This window comes from Pelecanus crispus, chromosome 1 (assembly GCF_030463565.1).
Source record: "Pelecanus crispus isolate bPelCri1 chromosome 1, bPelCri1.pri, whole genome shotgun sequence".
NCBI lineage: Eukaryota > Metazoa > Chordata > Aves > Pelecaniformes > Pelecanidae > Pelecanus > Pelecanus crispus.
In genome coordinates, this window is record NC_134643.1 from 12626576 (window position 1) to 12642489 (window position 15914).

Consider the following 15914-nt stretch of genomic DNA (forward strand, 5'->3'; position numbering starts at 1 on the left):
CAGTTAAAAGAACAGAGAAAACATGATTTTTCTTTCTTTTTCGGGGTGTAATAGCATGTTTACATTACCTTAACAAACACTGGTAGGCTAGGTGGGAAGAACAGGTTTTAAGAAAGGCTTTGAAAGCATAATTAGAATTAGAAGTCAAAAGCTGGCACACCTGCTCTGGGGTGTAAGTATATGGGCTGGGTCAGATCTGATTTTCACCAGTGATTTTCATCCATAAGGACCTGTGGTGGGTAGGGAACGTGAGGCACGAGTGTAGCCAGCCGCCCCTCCCGCCCAACTTGCTGGGCCAGCAGAGCCAGCAAAGGATGTTGTAATGTGCTGCTGGATGTGCTAATACCATCCTGCCAACACCTCCAGCTCAAGGGAGTTGAAAGCAGGTATCCCTCTGAGCTTGGTTTCCTGGGAATGTTTTAGAATTGCTTCAGTTTAGACATACTGGTGCTCAGCTGTGCCCGTAAAGTCTCCTCTTTTTTGTAATCCAGAGCATAAATGTTGTATGTCACTGGTTTTTATAATATATCAAGCAGTGACGTGAAACGTGGTGTATACTTCTAACCAGCTGTGATGTGCCAGAGTACAATGACATAACAAGGTTAGCCATACGCTTGCTTACTCATGAATTTATAAAATCAGTCTCTAGGAAAAGAAAACACACCCAAAATGCCAAGAAAATAAACACAAGGAGTTCATTGTCCAATGCAGAAGGCTTAATTTACAATTAGACATAAAGATCTCAGAAACAAGAGTTTGAGCTTTATTTTATTTGTATGGAGTTCATTAACATTTCTAATAAATGTTTATCCTGCATTGTTTGAACAAATGTAAATACTTCACATTAGCCTTCATAACATGAATTAACAGTAACTGTAACCAATGCTTTGGACAAAATAACTCTGAATATAATTCAAGTTCAGTCTAGGTGCTGAATGTAATTTAAAAGTCCAAACCTGCATTGAGATCAATGAGATTATACATATGAACAAACTTATTTGTGTGCATGCAAAATTGGGCCCTGAGGCATCTAAAATCATGGCCTGACTTGCTGGATCACTGCTGCTGGAACACCACATAGCACTAAACAACACGAGTAGCGCAAACACTAACTTGCTGACAATGGACTTGAAGCCAAAGAAAATGAAGCTGAAATGCTAGTGTATCAAAAACGACAGGAACATTGCTGTTGTTACTTTGGTGAACAGATCTCATTTTTAGATCCTGGCATGTAAGACTAGTTTTATTATAAAAACCTGGTGTCAGATCTTGAACCACAACAGAGCCATGCATCTTTCAGAGGAGAAGGTGACTTAATGACTTCAGTGATCCTCATACTTTTTTGACTAGGTCATAGGACTCTCAAGATGCCTTCAATTGCGTCAAACTGTCCCTAGACTAATATGAGAACAGAGCATCACATATGACACCAGCAATAATGTAGACGTGAGAGAAAGGTCTTATTTTTCATTGACTAGCAAGCACCTTGACTAATCAAATTCATTGGCTCTCTAAATGGGAGCAGAACTTCCCTTGAGTGCCAGGCCTCCTTCACATCTCCTGCCCTGTTACTTTGCATTTCCAGCTCATGGCTGGAAAAAGAGAGTGTAGCCAGGTACCACATAGACCTTGCCTTCAAGAATAATCTCTTAGGATTTCTGTGATTCATCAGCTCTGTTGGTAGTTACACAACTTTGTCCACAAGGAACATGGGATTAAAACAACAGCATTTTAGTCTGTTGGTTTTTTCCCTTTATTTCCAAAGGGTGGAAACACCTTACTAAGGATACCTGCTGAAAGATATTGTCCTTTACTAGCAAGATAAATCCTTCTGGTTTAAAAAGTCCATTGTAGAGCTATTTCCAAACACCAGGCTATGAGAGGCTGGCCATTTTTGATCTTCCTTTTTCTTTGCAGCTCTTATTTAAGGCAGCAAAATATCCAATAAGAAATTGTTGAAAATGCTCAATTTAGGCTCTTGTTCTGAATTCAGTGAGTCCATGGGTAAAGGCGAAACCCCACAACACTCAATATCTGCCCCATTGACTCTCATTTCTAAGATATGGCATTCAGATTAAATGAAAAAGTAAACCATTTACGCAAATGGCAGTGTTTGCTACCTGTCTACAGGCTGATGCACCTCATTAAATAAATGGTTGCACGTACTTCCTTGTGGCAGATGGCTTATCAGTAAAAAACCGGGGCTACCTGTTTTCATTTATGTTCTTCTATAGCAAGGAAGCAGAACCCTCTAATGTTTGATCAAAATCATTATCTCAGTCCTTCCTGTGCCTGGAGCATTCTGGAGTATTTTCTCTTGACCCTAAAGATGATATGAGATCATTCCATAAGGGAGGCCTTGGGCAAAGTGGGATTAGGGCAGAACAGAGGCTGGTGTTCAAGCAACAGCCAGAAAGAAAAGCACACAGGAAGCAACAGTAAGAGCAGTGGAGCAGGTTGGGAGTTAGGGAGTAGCTCTGTTTGCTAAACAGCTGTGGAGCCAAATGTTGATGAGCTCCATCAACATATGAATGACTGTGGTGTATCTATGAGCCATCTCCATATAAAATGTATAAAACACGTGTTTTAGTAAGTCTTTTATTAACTCCATGTATTACAGTTAGTAATTTTCAAAATAAACTTCACATTCAATGCAATTCACATCCCTGAATAAAGGACAGAGAGCAGTTCTATTGCAGCAGCTTCCATTCCTTGAAGGAACAGAAAGAAACATTGCAATGGGAACATCCAGAGCACAGCATGAGCTCAAAGGTGTTGTCATTCCCAGCCTGTGCTCAGAGACAGAACATCAGCAAATGGCTTTCATTTGTCTTGCAAATCCCAGAAGAAAAAAAGTAGCAAGTTGCATAAATGGCAGAAGGTGGACTAAAATCCAGCTGCATCTCAACTTCAGTCTGCTTGAATGTCATTTAAAATATGTAGCAAGGTTCAAATAATCAAAGTCATTTGAAAGCCTAGTTTCCATGGTGGCCTCTTTAGTGATGTCAGAAGTGTGGACCTTTGGAAACATCAGCTTATTCGGGTTAGTGAGTTGGTCTTCTCAAAATGGAAAAGCATGTTGAATTCCATAGCATGTAGACTGACTGTGCCTTGCATCGTATCTTTTGTCTCTGAATTTTAACGTGTTGCTTGGCTGAAATTTCCATTAAACATTGCCTACCTCTGAAGTCTTTTGTTACCTGTTGTGAAATAAAATCAGAATTCAGCATGTGATGAGGTAAGTCTTCTTCTTAAAATATCTCTTTACTAGAGCATACTTTTCACCATAACATTCATGTCTCTGCACTTCATTTAAATCACTTCGAAAATGTGTTTGTTCCCCTAGAAGTCAGTGCATTAATCTACCACTTTGTTATTTTACCCATGATGGGAGTATATTTAGACTTAGTTGGCTAGATATGTTCAAGAGATGTTTAGACTAACATGACAGTGATGCACAACTGAGAGAAGGAAGTGAGAAACCCTATCCATCACTCAGTAAAAAATGTCATTTACAGTGGGTTCTCTGAACACCAGAGAGGGGTATGTCCTGGAAGAGCACAGGAATCTACAGCTGTGTGGCCTCTGTCCCAGAGAGGTACTAGAGGGCACTTCTGAACACTTTAGCAGTCTTGGTTAAAATGCCTATTTTCATAAACTCACGACAATCATGTTGTGTTTTGGAATAAAAAAAAAGTTGGTCTTCTGATATAGTTCCCAATACCCTCTCCTGGGTGTGTTAAGAGCATCCTGAAATACTAAGGCTGGGAAAAGAATTTTAAAACATTACCTAAATTATCTGGATAATTTCCCACAGAACAACTGCTGAATTTGCTAGTACTTAAAAAATAGGAACAGCTAAATAGGTAATGATTCTGAACTTCTTGAAACTGAGGAGAAGTTACTGCAGAGGACTAAGCCATTAGTGCTTTACTTACTTATTTTAATTTCTTTGATCTGCATATGAAATAGGAACCCATGAATGCGAGGAACAGCACAGAACCTGCAATCATTAACACCATCTGCAGCACACTCAGCATCTGGACCCGACCAGTGACTTTTTTTCTGAACATTTCTGCTTTTGCATCCCCGATAACAGCAGACTGAAACAGTGCAAGAAAAATGTCAGTGAAAGGTAAGTATGCAAAACCTCACTTGCTGAATATATTCTTGGCATGTGCAAATCACAGCATGAGTTTAATTGCCCAATTTCAGGGCAGCAGGACTGAAAAAGCTAGGCCTCTTTTTTTTTCTTTTTTTTTTAAACAGTGAAGATTAATAGAAAGAAAATATACTAACCTCATTTAGCCAAAGAAGAGGAAAAATATAAGGTTTTTGAACTTTTGATAAAGCTCTGAAATGAGAAAATAAAATAGGTATGGCATGTTACCTTTAGTTTGGTGCATAAGCCCAGTCTCTACTTAAATATTTTTCTTCTCTTCTAACTACATTTCTACCTTCCAGTTGTACCTTTTTAGTATAGTTTTGGACTGAAAAAAGATAAGCCTACGATTAATAACAGCCATTTCACATATCAGGTAACCATCTCTTTTTTGTCTAGTCTTCCATATGTGGGTAGTCAGAAAGAAGAAAGGCTGGACACAGCTAGGTGTTGGTGGGAGAGTCTGAAGATCTGTGTGGTGTTCACCTGCCAGATGTACAGGATGCCAAAATGCACGTCTGTACATGTACATTTGGGCCACTGAAGAGAAAAGAAACAGCTAGAGACCCGTCAACTGTTGTGATAAAATCCATCTAGTGACAGAGCATACATAAAATGTCTCTCTCATTGGATTTATTACAGAAAATACATTTTGCCTCCTAGTTCATCCTCATGACACCCATTTGGGGTTTGTAAGAATGTTATTTTTAAGAACATGTTGCTTTGTAAGCTTCTGTGGAGAAATCAAGTGTGTGTTAAAATACTTGGGCAGTGCCTTGCTCAAGAAGGCTTGCTCTTTTGCTGAAATTTATGTTCTCTGAAAAGTTATGACTAAAATTTTTGCAAGCAAGATGAAAAAGGTTTGGGAAAGTATTTTTGTTCCTTCTTTTCCCAACCATTTCTACTGGCACTCTCATAGGCTAATAAGCCCTCTTGAAAAAAGTCTTTAAAAACAAAATAAGGAAGTAATACTTACTCAATTTTTGGTGCAGGCTTCACAAGGAGGTTTACTTGCAGCCTTTTCGCAAATTGTAGTGTAAAACCAGTGATCTAAAACCAGAAAAAAAACCCCACATTAATTTAATTTTTTTAATTGGATGCCTAAGCCTAGAATATGGACTGTGTCAAAAAGCACTTTGGTATTATTTTATGTTTTGAAGGATTCCATTTTTATGAAATTGTAATGTTTCTAAGGGTCTCTTGCCACAAGAATGGTGACCTTGTATCAACGGACAAGGAGAAGGCTGAGGTACTCAACAACTTCTTTGCCTCAGTCTTCACCGGCAACCTCTCTCCTCACCCCTCCTGAGTCGATGGACCAAAAGATGGGGACCAGGGGGGCAAAGCCCCTCCCACTGTAAGGGAAGATCAGGTTCAAGACCACCTGAAGAACCTGCATGGGCACAAGTCTATGGGACCTCATGAGATGCACCCCAGAGTCCTGAGGGAATTGGCTGATGTAGTTGCCAAGCCACTCTCCATGATATCTGAAAAGTCCTGGCAGTCAGGTGAAGTCCCTGCTGACTGGAAGAAGGGGAATGTTGTGCCCATTTTTAAAAAGGGAAGAAAGGAGGACCCTGGGAACTACCGACCTGTCAGCCTCACCTCTGTGCCTGGGAAGATCATGGAGCAGATCCTCCTAGAAGCTATGCTCAAGCACATGGAGGACAGGGAGGTGATTCGAGACAGCCAGCATGGCTTCACCAAGGGCAAGTCCTGCCTGACCAACCTCGTGGCTTTCTAGGAAGGAGTGACTGCATCAGTGGACAAGGGAAAAGCAATGGATGTCATCTACTTGGATTTCTGTAAAGCGTTCGACACAGTCCCCCACAACATCCTTCTCTCTAAATTGGGGAGATATGGGTTTGATGGGTGGACTGTTTGGTGGATAAGGAATTGGCTGGATGGTCGCATCCAGAGGGTTGTGGTCAATGTCTCGATGTCCACATGGAGACCGGTGACAAGTGGAGTCCCTCAGGGGTCTGTACTGGGACAGGTGCTATTTAACATCTTCATCAATGACATAGAGAGTGGGATTGAGTGCACCCTCAGCAAGTTTGCAGATGACACCAAGCTGAGTGGTGCGGTTGACACGCCAGGAGGACGAGATGTCATCCAGGGGGACCTGGACAAGCTGGAGAGGTGGGCCTCTGTGAACCTCATGAGGTTCAACAAGGCCAAGTGCAAGGTCCTGCACCTGGGACGGGGCAGCCTTTGATATCAACCCTGATATCAATACAGGCTGGGGGATGAAGAGATTGAGAGCAGCCCTGTGGAGAAGGACTTGGGGGTACTGGTGGATGAAAAGCTGGACATGAGCCGGCAATGTGCGCTTGCAGCCCAGAAAGCCAACCGTATCCTGGGCTGCATCACAAGAAGCGTGGCCAGCAGGTCGAGGGAGGTGATTCTGCCCCTCTACTCTGCTCTGGTGAGACCTCATCTGGAGTACTGCGTCCAGCTCTGGGGCCCTCAGCACAAGAAGGACATGGACCTACCTGTTGGAGTGGGTCCAGAGGAGGACCACAAAAATTATCTGATGGCTGGACCACCTCTCCTACAAGGCCAGGCTGAGAGTGTTGGGGTTGTTCAGCCTGGAGAAGAGAAGGCTGCGAGAAGACCTTATTGCAGCCTTCCAGTACTTAAAGGGGGCCTACAGGAAGGATGGGGACAATCTTTTTAGCAAGGCCTGTTGTGACAAGGAGTAATGGTTTTAAACTGAAAAAGAATAGATTTAGACTGGATATAAGAAAGAAATGTTTTACAATGAGTGTGGTGATGCACTGGACCAGGTTGCCCAGAGAGGTAGTGGAGGCCCCATCCCTGGAAACATCCCAGGCCAGGTTGGACAAGGCTCTGGGATGGGGCTCTGAGCACCCTGATGTGGTTAAAGCTGTCCCTGCTCACTGCAGGGGGGTTGGGCTGGATGACCTCTAAAGGTCCCTTCCAACCCAAAGCATTCTATGAGTCTATGATTCACTTCTCACAGAAGTTCTGATTTTGTGGCTTCACCATAGTGAATTTTGTAATCTGCAATTAAAACTAAAGGCAAAAAAAGGTTAAAAATACTAATTCAGTCATGAAATGTTTCATATAAAAATATGTTTTAGGGTTTTTTTCCACCAGAAAATAGCTAAATTTTCTTTTCTATAAGAAGGGTGTTTAACTTGCATAGGGCTGAAAACAAATGTTTCATATCAGAACAAACATATCAAAACAAAGACCAGATCTTTTCTTCATCTCCTTCTTTTCCCCTCTGTCCTCCACAAAAACAAGACAGAGTGTGATTCTTGAAAATTTTGTATCAGGTTCAGAAAATTCTCATTGATGTCTCCATTCCAAATAAGGTGAAACAAAGATTTAACTTTAGATATCCTCAATGACGTTACATCACTTAACTGTCAAATTACATGACTAAAAGTATTTTAGTGAAAAATCCTGAATTTTACCTTTTCATCAAAATTCAGAGCAAAATAAAATTTTGAAACCTTAGAATTCATGACACAATTCAGAAAACTTTGGTAAATACACTGAAGAATCTCAATCACTGGAACAGAAGTAGAGGTAAAATTGGAGGCAATCAAAACCAGAGCTGTCACAAATTCATTCAGTTTGGGAGCTCTGTTGGACAATCTGAGTCACAAAGTCTATATTAGGTCTGTTCTAAACTAGTCTGTTCAGACTTCTAGCAATTTTCTTGGAAATAAACTGATCTATGTTTATTTAATATCAATCGAGATAGTAATTATACAAAAAAGGCTAGTTATAGAAAATGAAAAAAATTAAGTATAGAGGGAACAGAAGAACTTTCATAGAAAAGAATTTTCTCAAAGGTAATAGAAAAGCTATAGCACACTTCAAAGTCTGCAGAATCTATTTAATCCCACATTCCCAATGAGGAAATTTCAAAACTTGTTTTCCAAACTTTGAAGGTCAGAATGAGACAAAGTTCTGCTCTAAATTTCCCCTGCTAAAACCTTAACACTTTTGTGAGCAGAACTTGCAAAAGCAAGCATGAAATTATTGTGTCTTCTGCTTGTCCCTCTGGTAAAAGGCCTACTCTACTACAATTAAATTTAAACATCGCAAGTTTACTGAGTAACAATTATCAAATATTAGCACTTACAGGCTCTACATCTAGAAACGTCTCATGCTCCTTCTCATTTGGGCTCAGGCCTTCAACATCATGTAATATAGAATCACTTGCATGAAGAAAATGTGGAAGAGAGATAAATACCGGTCTTCCTATTTGAAAAAAAAACAAACTCACTTGAATCATTAAGCTTTGTTTCAGTGCTCATCTTCTGAGGCCATTTTCCATGCAGACATAGTTTTAGACACACAATCCTGATAAAAATGTTAATAATCCCAGCCCTCCCCCCAAATTTTGAGCATGTCTGTGATTCTACTGTCGTAAGGAAAATTTGCATAGTGAAATAAATTGCAGTTATAAAGCCTGCTTGTCTGTGCCCACACTGTGGAGCTGGCAGCGCTCCCAGTTTCACACTGAGGTGAGGACCTGACTATCACTGTTTCTCCCCACCCTAATGATCTTGTTTTAGTGGAAAGCAAGACTGAAGGGAGCCCATGCTGTCCACTCTGCACCAAACACACTCTGTATATATTTATTTTATTAAACCAAAGCTAATCTTAGCCAATAGTGTCTCTCAATCTCTGCATGTGTATATACTTGTGTACACACACATACACAGACTACATGTGTGCATTATCACAAATACAAGGACTGTGACTATCTCTGGCTTTTATACAGTGCCTATAGAATCCTCTTCTTTCCTTTCTATACATGCATTCCTGCAGTTTCAATATGCAATCTGTAGCATCACGATTTTGCATAGCACTAGGCAAAATACAGAAATACTATAGTCCTCATTTTGGGAAATGAGGCTACAGAAAAGTGAAAGGTCTCACAGGCAATCTGTGGAAGCATTCACAGACAAACACGAACATCCTGGATCTTCGAGTAACACCTCAGCTACAGGACATGTTCTTTTCCTCCCAGCTAAATGGCTTGTTTGGCAGTACCGTGTCACTACTATACCTCCTTTGCAGGCACTAATGTCTAGGACTCCAGCTAGTGTGCAGTTCTTTGATATGATTTCATCTGTACAGAAGCAGTAATTATCTCCAACTTCAGCAGGTGATGCAAATGCTTCACGAGGAACTGTGAAACGATAGAGTGAGATCCCCTTCACTTCCTGCTTGCCCTGGAAAACTCCATAGATCGATCTAAACATCAAAGAGGAGAGACGTGTTTCAGTCATTTGGATTAAAAATCTGAATTCCTGGCGGTATTCCTTAAGAATCCCCCAAGTGCCTCTCTCTCAAAAGAAACAAGTACTCCAGAGAGCCAATGCCCAGGCTCCCTTCACACTGTTCAGCAGTTTGCAGGGGTGTTCCTCTGTAATGGAGACTATTCCACACTTTCACAAAAGGATGTACAAGCTCAGCGGTGAACATGACAATAGACAAAAAGACAGACAAAAATACTAATACTACTAATAAACATTATACACAAAACTAACAAGAGGTTTTTTCCCTACACACTTCTACACCGACTGTTTTTATGAATATTATGAAAGTTTTTTGACTACAGTAGAGAAACTTATCAATATAAATCAGCTCTGCTATGGGTTTTTGCTGACCTGATGATACTAATCTAAGCTTATGATGCAGGCAACATTCTGCATATAACCTTCTTCCATTGCATATGAATCAGAATACCACTTAAGCTTCTTTTTGCTGATACATTGTCAATGATACGGAGAAATGGTTGTTACACAGTAACGTAACCAGGGCAGTGACACTTCGTATTGCAGCCAAACAAATGGGTTTCTGGGTTTTGCAACAGGGACAGAACCACTTTCCATGACCCCATTTCAGAATGACCTTTGGGCGATTGTTACTGTCCTTCTTCATTGTTCATTAATTGTGAGAATTTAATGGCCAGAGGGATTTCTCAAACTGTGTGCAATCGATCCAAAGAACTTTATCATTTCTCCTCTGCGTAGAATTCCCTTTTCCATGACTTCCATGTGAAATGCTTTCCAGTTTGGGGATACAATTACTTCACAAAAAAAAAAAAAAAAAAAAAAAAGAACTTCAACTTCATGTAAAAACATTGATTTTTAAAAACAAAGTCTGCAAAGGAAACGGCCCGCTTTAAACCTAGTTAAAAGGAAGCAGCTGTTTCCAGGCAGCAAAATAAATAAAGGGGTCGAACCTGTGATGCACTTTAAATCTTTTAACCTTGCTTTCAGTGATCCCACTGGAGAACTCAGGGACACTGGATAGAGACAGCAGAAGCAGCAGGCTGAAAAGCCATCAGTATGGGATGTATTAAGCAGGTTTGTTTGTTTGTAAATACATAAAAATAAAATATGTAAAAATATCCTGTGAGAAAACAATTTTGTGTATCTAGTGGATGACAGTAAATCCTGTTCTGCATAGATGATGTTCTGCAGAAATGCCAAAGACAAGACTAACTGGTCCCTGCTGTACCTATTGCCTTCTCAGACCAAATAAGGTAGGTTGTAGTTTGGGTCCTGATCTTAGAAGAAATTCAAGACTTTGAACCCTGTGGCCCTCAATGTCTTTCATAGATCTGTAACAGCTCACAACAGTGTCAGGTATTCCTGAATTATACATCTGTAAGTGGCTGAAATAAAATACACTGCAAATAGCTTGCTACTTCACATAAATAAAAGTGACAGAATCAGGTTCTGAATCTTGAGCACAGCTCACAAATTTACTTCTGTTTAAGTGAAACGTTTATGTTGAACTGCCTCGGTGACCTGAGCCCAAGCAGAACCACTGCAGCTGCCCTCTGAAACAAAACAACATTTGGGTGGCACACACCAGGGAGGCACCAGCCTACCTGCAAATATCGGAGGAGAAGAAGCGCAGTGTCTGATCCTTCTTAACAAATGGTGGGAATGATGCCCCATCTGTGAATAAAATAAGAGTTTGAAAGCAATTCCTCTTAGAAGACATGATTAAATTTCTATCTCAATACTCAGCTGTTACTTTTCTATAAAGCCATGAAACAGGTAAACAAAATGAGTCATTTTTTCAGGAGAATACTTACGTAAGTTATTGCACAGTGACAGGCACTCCATAGACAAGATTGTATTGTTTTTGAAAGCAAGCCAAATTATGGCAGCTATTTTTTTTTTTTTTTTTCACAGATGTGGAGCTGTATGATCAAGCCCATTAAAAACAGAGGATACAAAAACCAGTCCTGCTTAATACGAATCCCAATACCTGGTGCCATTGCTTCAAGGTTTATGCAGTCTAAAGATGTACACCTTTCTAGAGATGCTTGGTTCATTTGCAGTTATGGCACTCAGCGCTTACAAGAAACACAGCTTTAGACTTCAAAACTGCCTATTTAATAATCAGTGCTAAACTTTTTTTCACCAAATACTGCTCAAGCAGACCTCTTCTTTGTAAGCTGAGATACTCTCTATAGCTAATGGAGAGAAGGAAGCACTTCTAGGGCACAACACATCTCACCCCATGGTAGACATGCCAAATAGGTCAGAGGAATAGCACTTTGGTGATGTCTTTTTCTCCACTCATTATAAAAAGAACACAGCCAGTTCAGATGCCTATTTCTGCATTGCAAGCGTCCAGAGTTAAGTAAGAGGACTCCCTGCCATTTTCGCAAACAAGGTGTTGTAACAAACCTTTAAACAGCACATTTGTTACTCTTTGCTACAATTCTGTTTAGTTGCTTAGTCAGCAGCCGTAACCAAGGGATTGAAAATGTTTGTGTTATCTTTGAATCTAGTTGGCAAGAGCTAAATTACATACTGCTACTTGCCCATGGCTGACAGAAGCACTTTTTCTTAAAGAAGATCCAAGATCATCCTAGACACCCACTCTATTTCTAAATCTTGGCAGTCTTGGAGAGTTTGCAACCATGGACACATTTCAAGCCCCATACAAGAATACTGCTTAATATTTTTATCTAGATATTTACCTATACTATACATTCTGTGCTTTGGTGTGAAAGCTTACAAGAAGGAATTCCCACACTTACAAGACTTTTTAAACCTGCTGCTTCTCTAAACACATGATCTCTCCTGAGCAGTCACACTGAATGCTCTTGTAAAACTGTGCGATAACCTTTGCTAACAAGGAAAAGTTCCACATTTTCACTGTACTGGAGCACTTAGTCTAGTTAGCTGAGTGTGTTTATTCCATCAGCTGTGGAAGAAGAAAAAACAAAAAGCTGATCCTGAGAAGAAAGGATTCAGGCTCCACAAGAAAGAAGGAAAGTCCCAGAACCTGAGAAAATATTCTCTGATAAAATTAATTACATAGTTTAAAAAAGAACTAATCCTTCCTGATTCACATACTTTTGGAAAGTCAGATTCTTGTAATGTCTTTGAAAAACTTCAAAATAACTTGCCATGTGCTCTGGGTTATAAGGAAAATGATCTATTGCCAGAGGAGATTTACACTGGATATTAGGAAAAATTTCTTCACGGAAAGGGTAGTCAAGCATTGGAACAGGCTGCGCAGAGAGGTGGTGGAGTCACCATCCCTGGAAGTGTTCAAAAAACAGGCAGATGTGGCACTTTGGGACATCATTTAGTGGGCATGGTGGTGTTGGGTTGATGGTTGGACTGATGATCTTAGAGATCCTTTCCAATCTTAATGATTCTATGATTCTATGCCAGCTAAAGTAGCACAGAAAAGGGAAAAAAAAACAACCCCAAACCCTGCTTGTTTTGGTACTTGCTCACTGAAGGCCTACAGCTCTCTGCAAAAGCCTCCACCATGACATCTGCCAGCCTTAGCTCAACAGATTCTGGTGTCCTCACAGCAAAGTTTTCACTCATCAAGAAGAAAAATACCATCTTGAACAAATGTCTCTTAAATAACTCAACTATTTTCATATGCATTCCAAAAGCAAATTCAAAAATATTCCTCTCTAGCTTATTCATTCCAAACTAATCTACTTCTCTTCTTCATCCATCTTCACTTGCTAGTGGCCGCCAAACCACCCATCTGACAGCCTTCTCCCTTGTCACCTCAATTTCTTTTCATATCTCAGTGGTGCATTTAATTTAATTTTTCAACACTGTAAATGAATGTATATTATTAGAAAGCGAAGATAATTTTCAACTGCTATAGCAGAGAAAAAGAATCTTAGTTATATTTTACCATAAAGATAATTAGTAGAAACAGAGCGCTAAATTCTTTTCTTGTGTCTCTTCCACATTTACTCTAGCTGAAGAGGGTATGTGTACATGGACATATAAAATAAAATACAATAATGTATAATATATATATTATAATAGCTACACACATATGAATGTAAAATAGTAGTAGTATGTATACATTCATATTTATATAGACATTTAATATACAGAATACAGAACTGTCAAAGCCCAGGGGAATTAATTTAAAAATTGTATCTTATTATTCCCTAGCAATATCAAGAAATGTGTTGAAGTTCTAAAAAGCTTTAATAGGCTCACCTGTGCCATTAACCAAATCGCAGTGATCTTTCCAGTATGAAAGATTCCTTTAAGACAAAAAAAAAGTCACGCTGCATGTAGTATATTACACCACGTAATGCATTTCATTACCTGTATTGCTAAATATAACTGCTCCAGTATAAGCCTGATCCATTAGCAAAGTCAGAGCATAGAGATGTTCATTCATTTATTCAGATAAACTATATGATGCATTAGAATAGGATAAAAGGGATCTAGCTACTTAAGTACGCAAACCAGAAGTAACTACTTGTATCAAAGAATCAATAATTGTCTCAAATCTAGGCTCCTAACAGAATCATGAATAGCTGAGAGAGAAAGGTGGTTTTGCTAAGCCAAGGGCTTGATCCAGCTTTCCTTGAATTGTTGAAAATTTTCCATTTATCTATAGCTCTAAGTGAATCCAGCCTTAAAAGCCATACCTTGAAAATATGTATGGTTTTTAATTATACAATGCTATGATACCTTTTGTTTTTATAGCTTTCAATTATTGCTGTTTTTTTAATATCTTCTTTCCCAGTATAGACTTTGTAAAGTCCGTCGAGTGTCCCATTATACTGTAACAGACACAAGAAGAAGGAATAAGTTAGAAGTACTGAACCAGATTGTAGCATTGTCATATTTTTCTTCCTCACAGCAGCTGCCTTAATTTTTATTCACAGAATGGTAACTGAAGGCTTTGCCTCCTCATTGGTTTCACTTACCGGGTAGAAGACTCCCAGAACTGGGTCCAAGGGGAAGGGGACCTTGTTTAAGAAGGGATCTTTGTATCCCCACAGTAATTCTTTCACTGTTCTGTTCTGCAGCATAGATGACTTAGAAGCTTTAATCCAAGTATTTAATAGTAGTTGTATAAAATTGTTTGTATACAAGGCAGGTGCAGCCTACAACAGCAATAAAATTAACATTTAGTATAAAATTCTGCATGTGCTTTGGATCAAAAACACGGAGATTGACTGCAAGAAATCTCTGTCAGAGCCAGTTTCCAGAGTTGCAGCTCACTGTAAGTTAAGTTTCTACTTAAAACTGACAACCCTTAGCAAAACAGTTATGGGGCATAACTTACATAGAGGCAGACAATTTGTCTTTACTGCTTGCATGAGTACACTAGATCATCCCTAATCACAGAATCACAGAACAGCTGAGGTTGGAAGGAGCCTCCGGAGATCATCTGGTCCAACCTCCCTGCTCAAGCAGAGCCACCAAGAGCCAGTTGCCCAGGACCATGGGCAATATCTCCAAGTAATAATCTCAAATCCCTGTCTGTATAACATGGTTGTACCACTTCTGGTTTTCTACCTCTTTTCTGTCATCTCCACATGTCACATACTTCAGACTCAGTCACACTATAAACATGTAAGCAAAAATATACAAGCCTTGCTACTTATTGGTTTAGATAAGTGGTTTAGATTTGCTGTTATGCTAGCAGCAATACAACTGTATTCTGCATAAAACTGACCAAGTGCTGAATCTCCATTATTTCTTAGAAAGACTATATATTTACAACAAACAAGTCCTTTCTGAACAGCTTTAATTCTAAATAATGGATAACTTTTCCTAATTCGATGAAGAATAATGTAGATTTACCAGCAGTAATTGTAATGAATGTTCCCAGAGGCATAAACACAGTCAAGTCCCTAAAGGCACTGAATAGCTTGTGAAAAGCAAAAAGAAATTATCTATGTTAGCCTGTCTGGTGAAGCAGGAAATTGTAACAATTTTGATAACTAAATCTGTTTAAAAACAAGTCCTTCTCTTAGAGCAAGTGCTCAGCCTGTTGATAGACCATCTCTTCGTACTTAGTGCTATGGGGATAGCAATGGAACAGTCTCTTCTGTTCCCATTTCCTGCCCTCCTCAACCCCATGAATCTTTCACTCTTGTCTCTTGAACACAGAGTAAGCAGAAAGCATGGATATGACAAGTTCATGAGATAGAGGAGATGTGGGTTCAATCTCCTCAAGGTTAAGAAAGTGTGAAAAACATCTCTGTGAATTCCCTTGTGAGTATTTTGACAACGAGGTTATGATATAGAATCATAGAATCATTTAGGTTGGAAAAGACCTTTAAGATCATCCAGTCCAACCATTAACCTAACATTACCAAGTCCACACTAAACCAATTAAGGGTAGACTAGACTAAACCATGTCCCAGAGTACCACATCTACCCGTTGTTTGAACACTTCCAGGGATGGTGACTCCACCACCTCTCTGGGCAGCCTGTTCCAA

General features: G+C 39.6%; 1 protein-coding gene across 5 annotated transcripts in view; it reads right to left on the reverse strand.

Moving 5' to 3' along the window:
• Positions 1-772: 772 nt before the first annotated feature.
• Positions 773-15914, reverse strand: part of CD36 (CD36 molecule (CD36 blood group)) — a 42436-nt gene continuing 27294 nt past the window's right edge. For all 5 annotated transcript variants that reach the window (XM_075706936.1, XM_075706928.1, XM_075706910.1 and 2 more), the window contains exons 5-14: positions 14391-14570; positions 14152-14243; positions 13669-13715; positions 11055-11124; positions 9219-9406; positions 8286-8404; positions 5139-5212; positions 4300-4354; positions 3939-4103; positions 773-3200 (exon numbers count right to left, since the gene is read on the reverse strand). In XM_075706936.1, the coding sequence (XP_075563051.1) occupies positions 3939-4103; positions 4300-4354; positions 5139-5212; positions 8286-8404; positions 9219-9406; positions 11055-11124; positions 13669-13715; positions 14152-14243; positions 14391-14570 (990 nt within the window). In that variant the 3' untranslated portion in view covers positions 773-3200. The remainder of the gene's footprint in view (positions 3201-3938; positions 4104-4299; positions 4355-5138; positions 5213-8285; positions 8405-9218; positions 9407-11054; positions 11125-13668; positions 13716-14151; positions 14244-14390; positions 14571-15914) is intronic.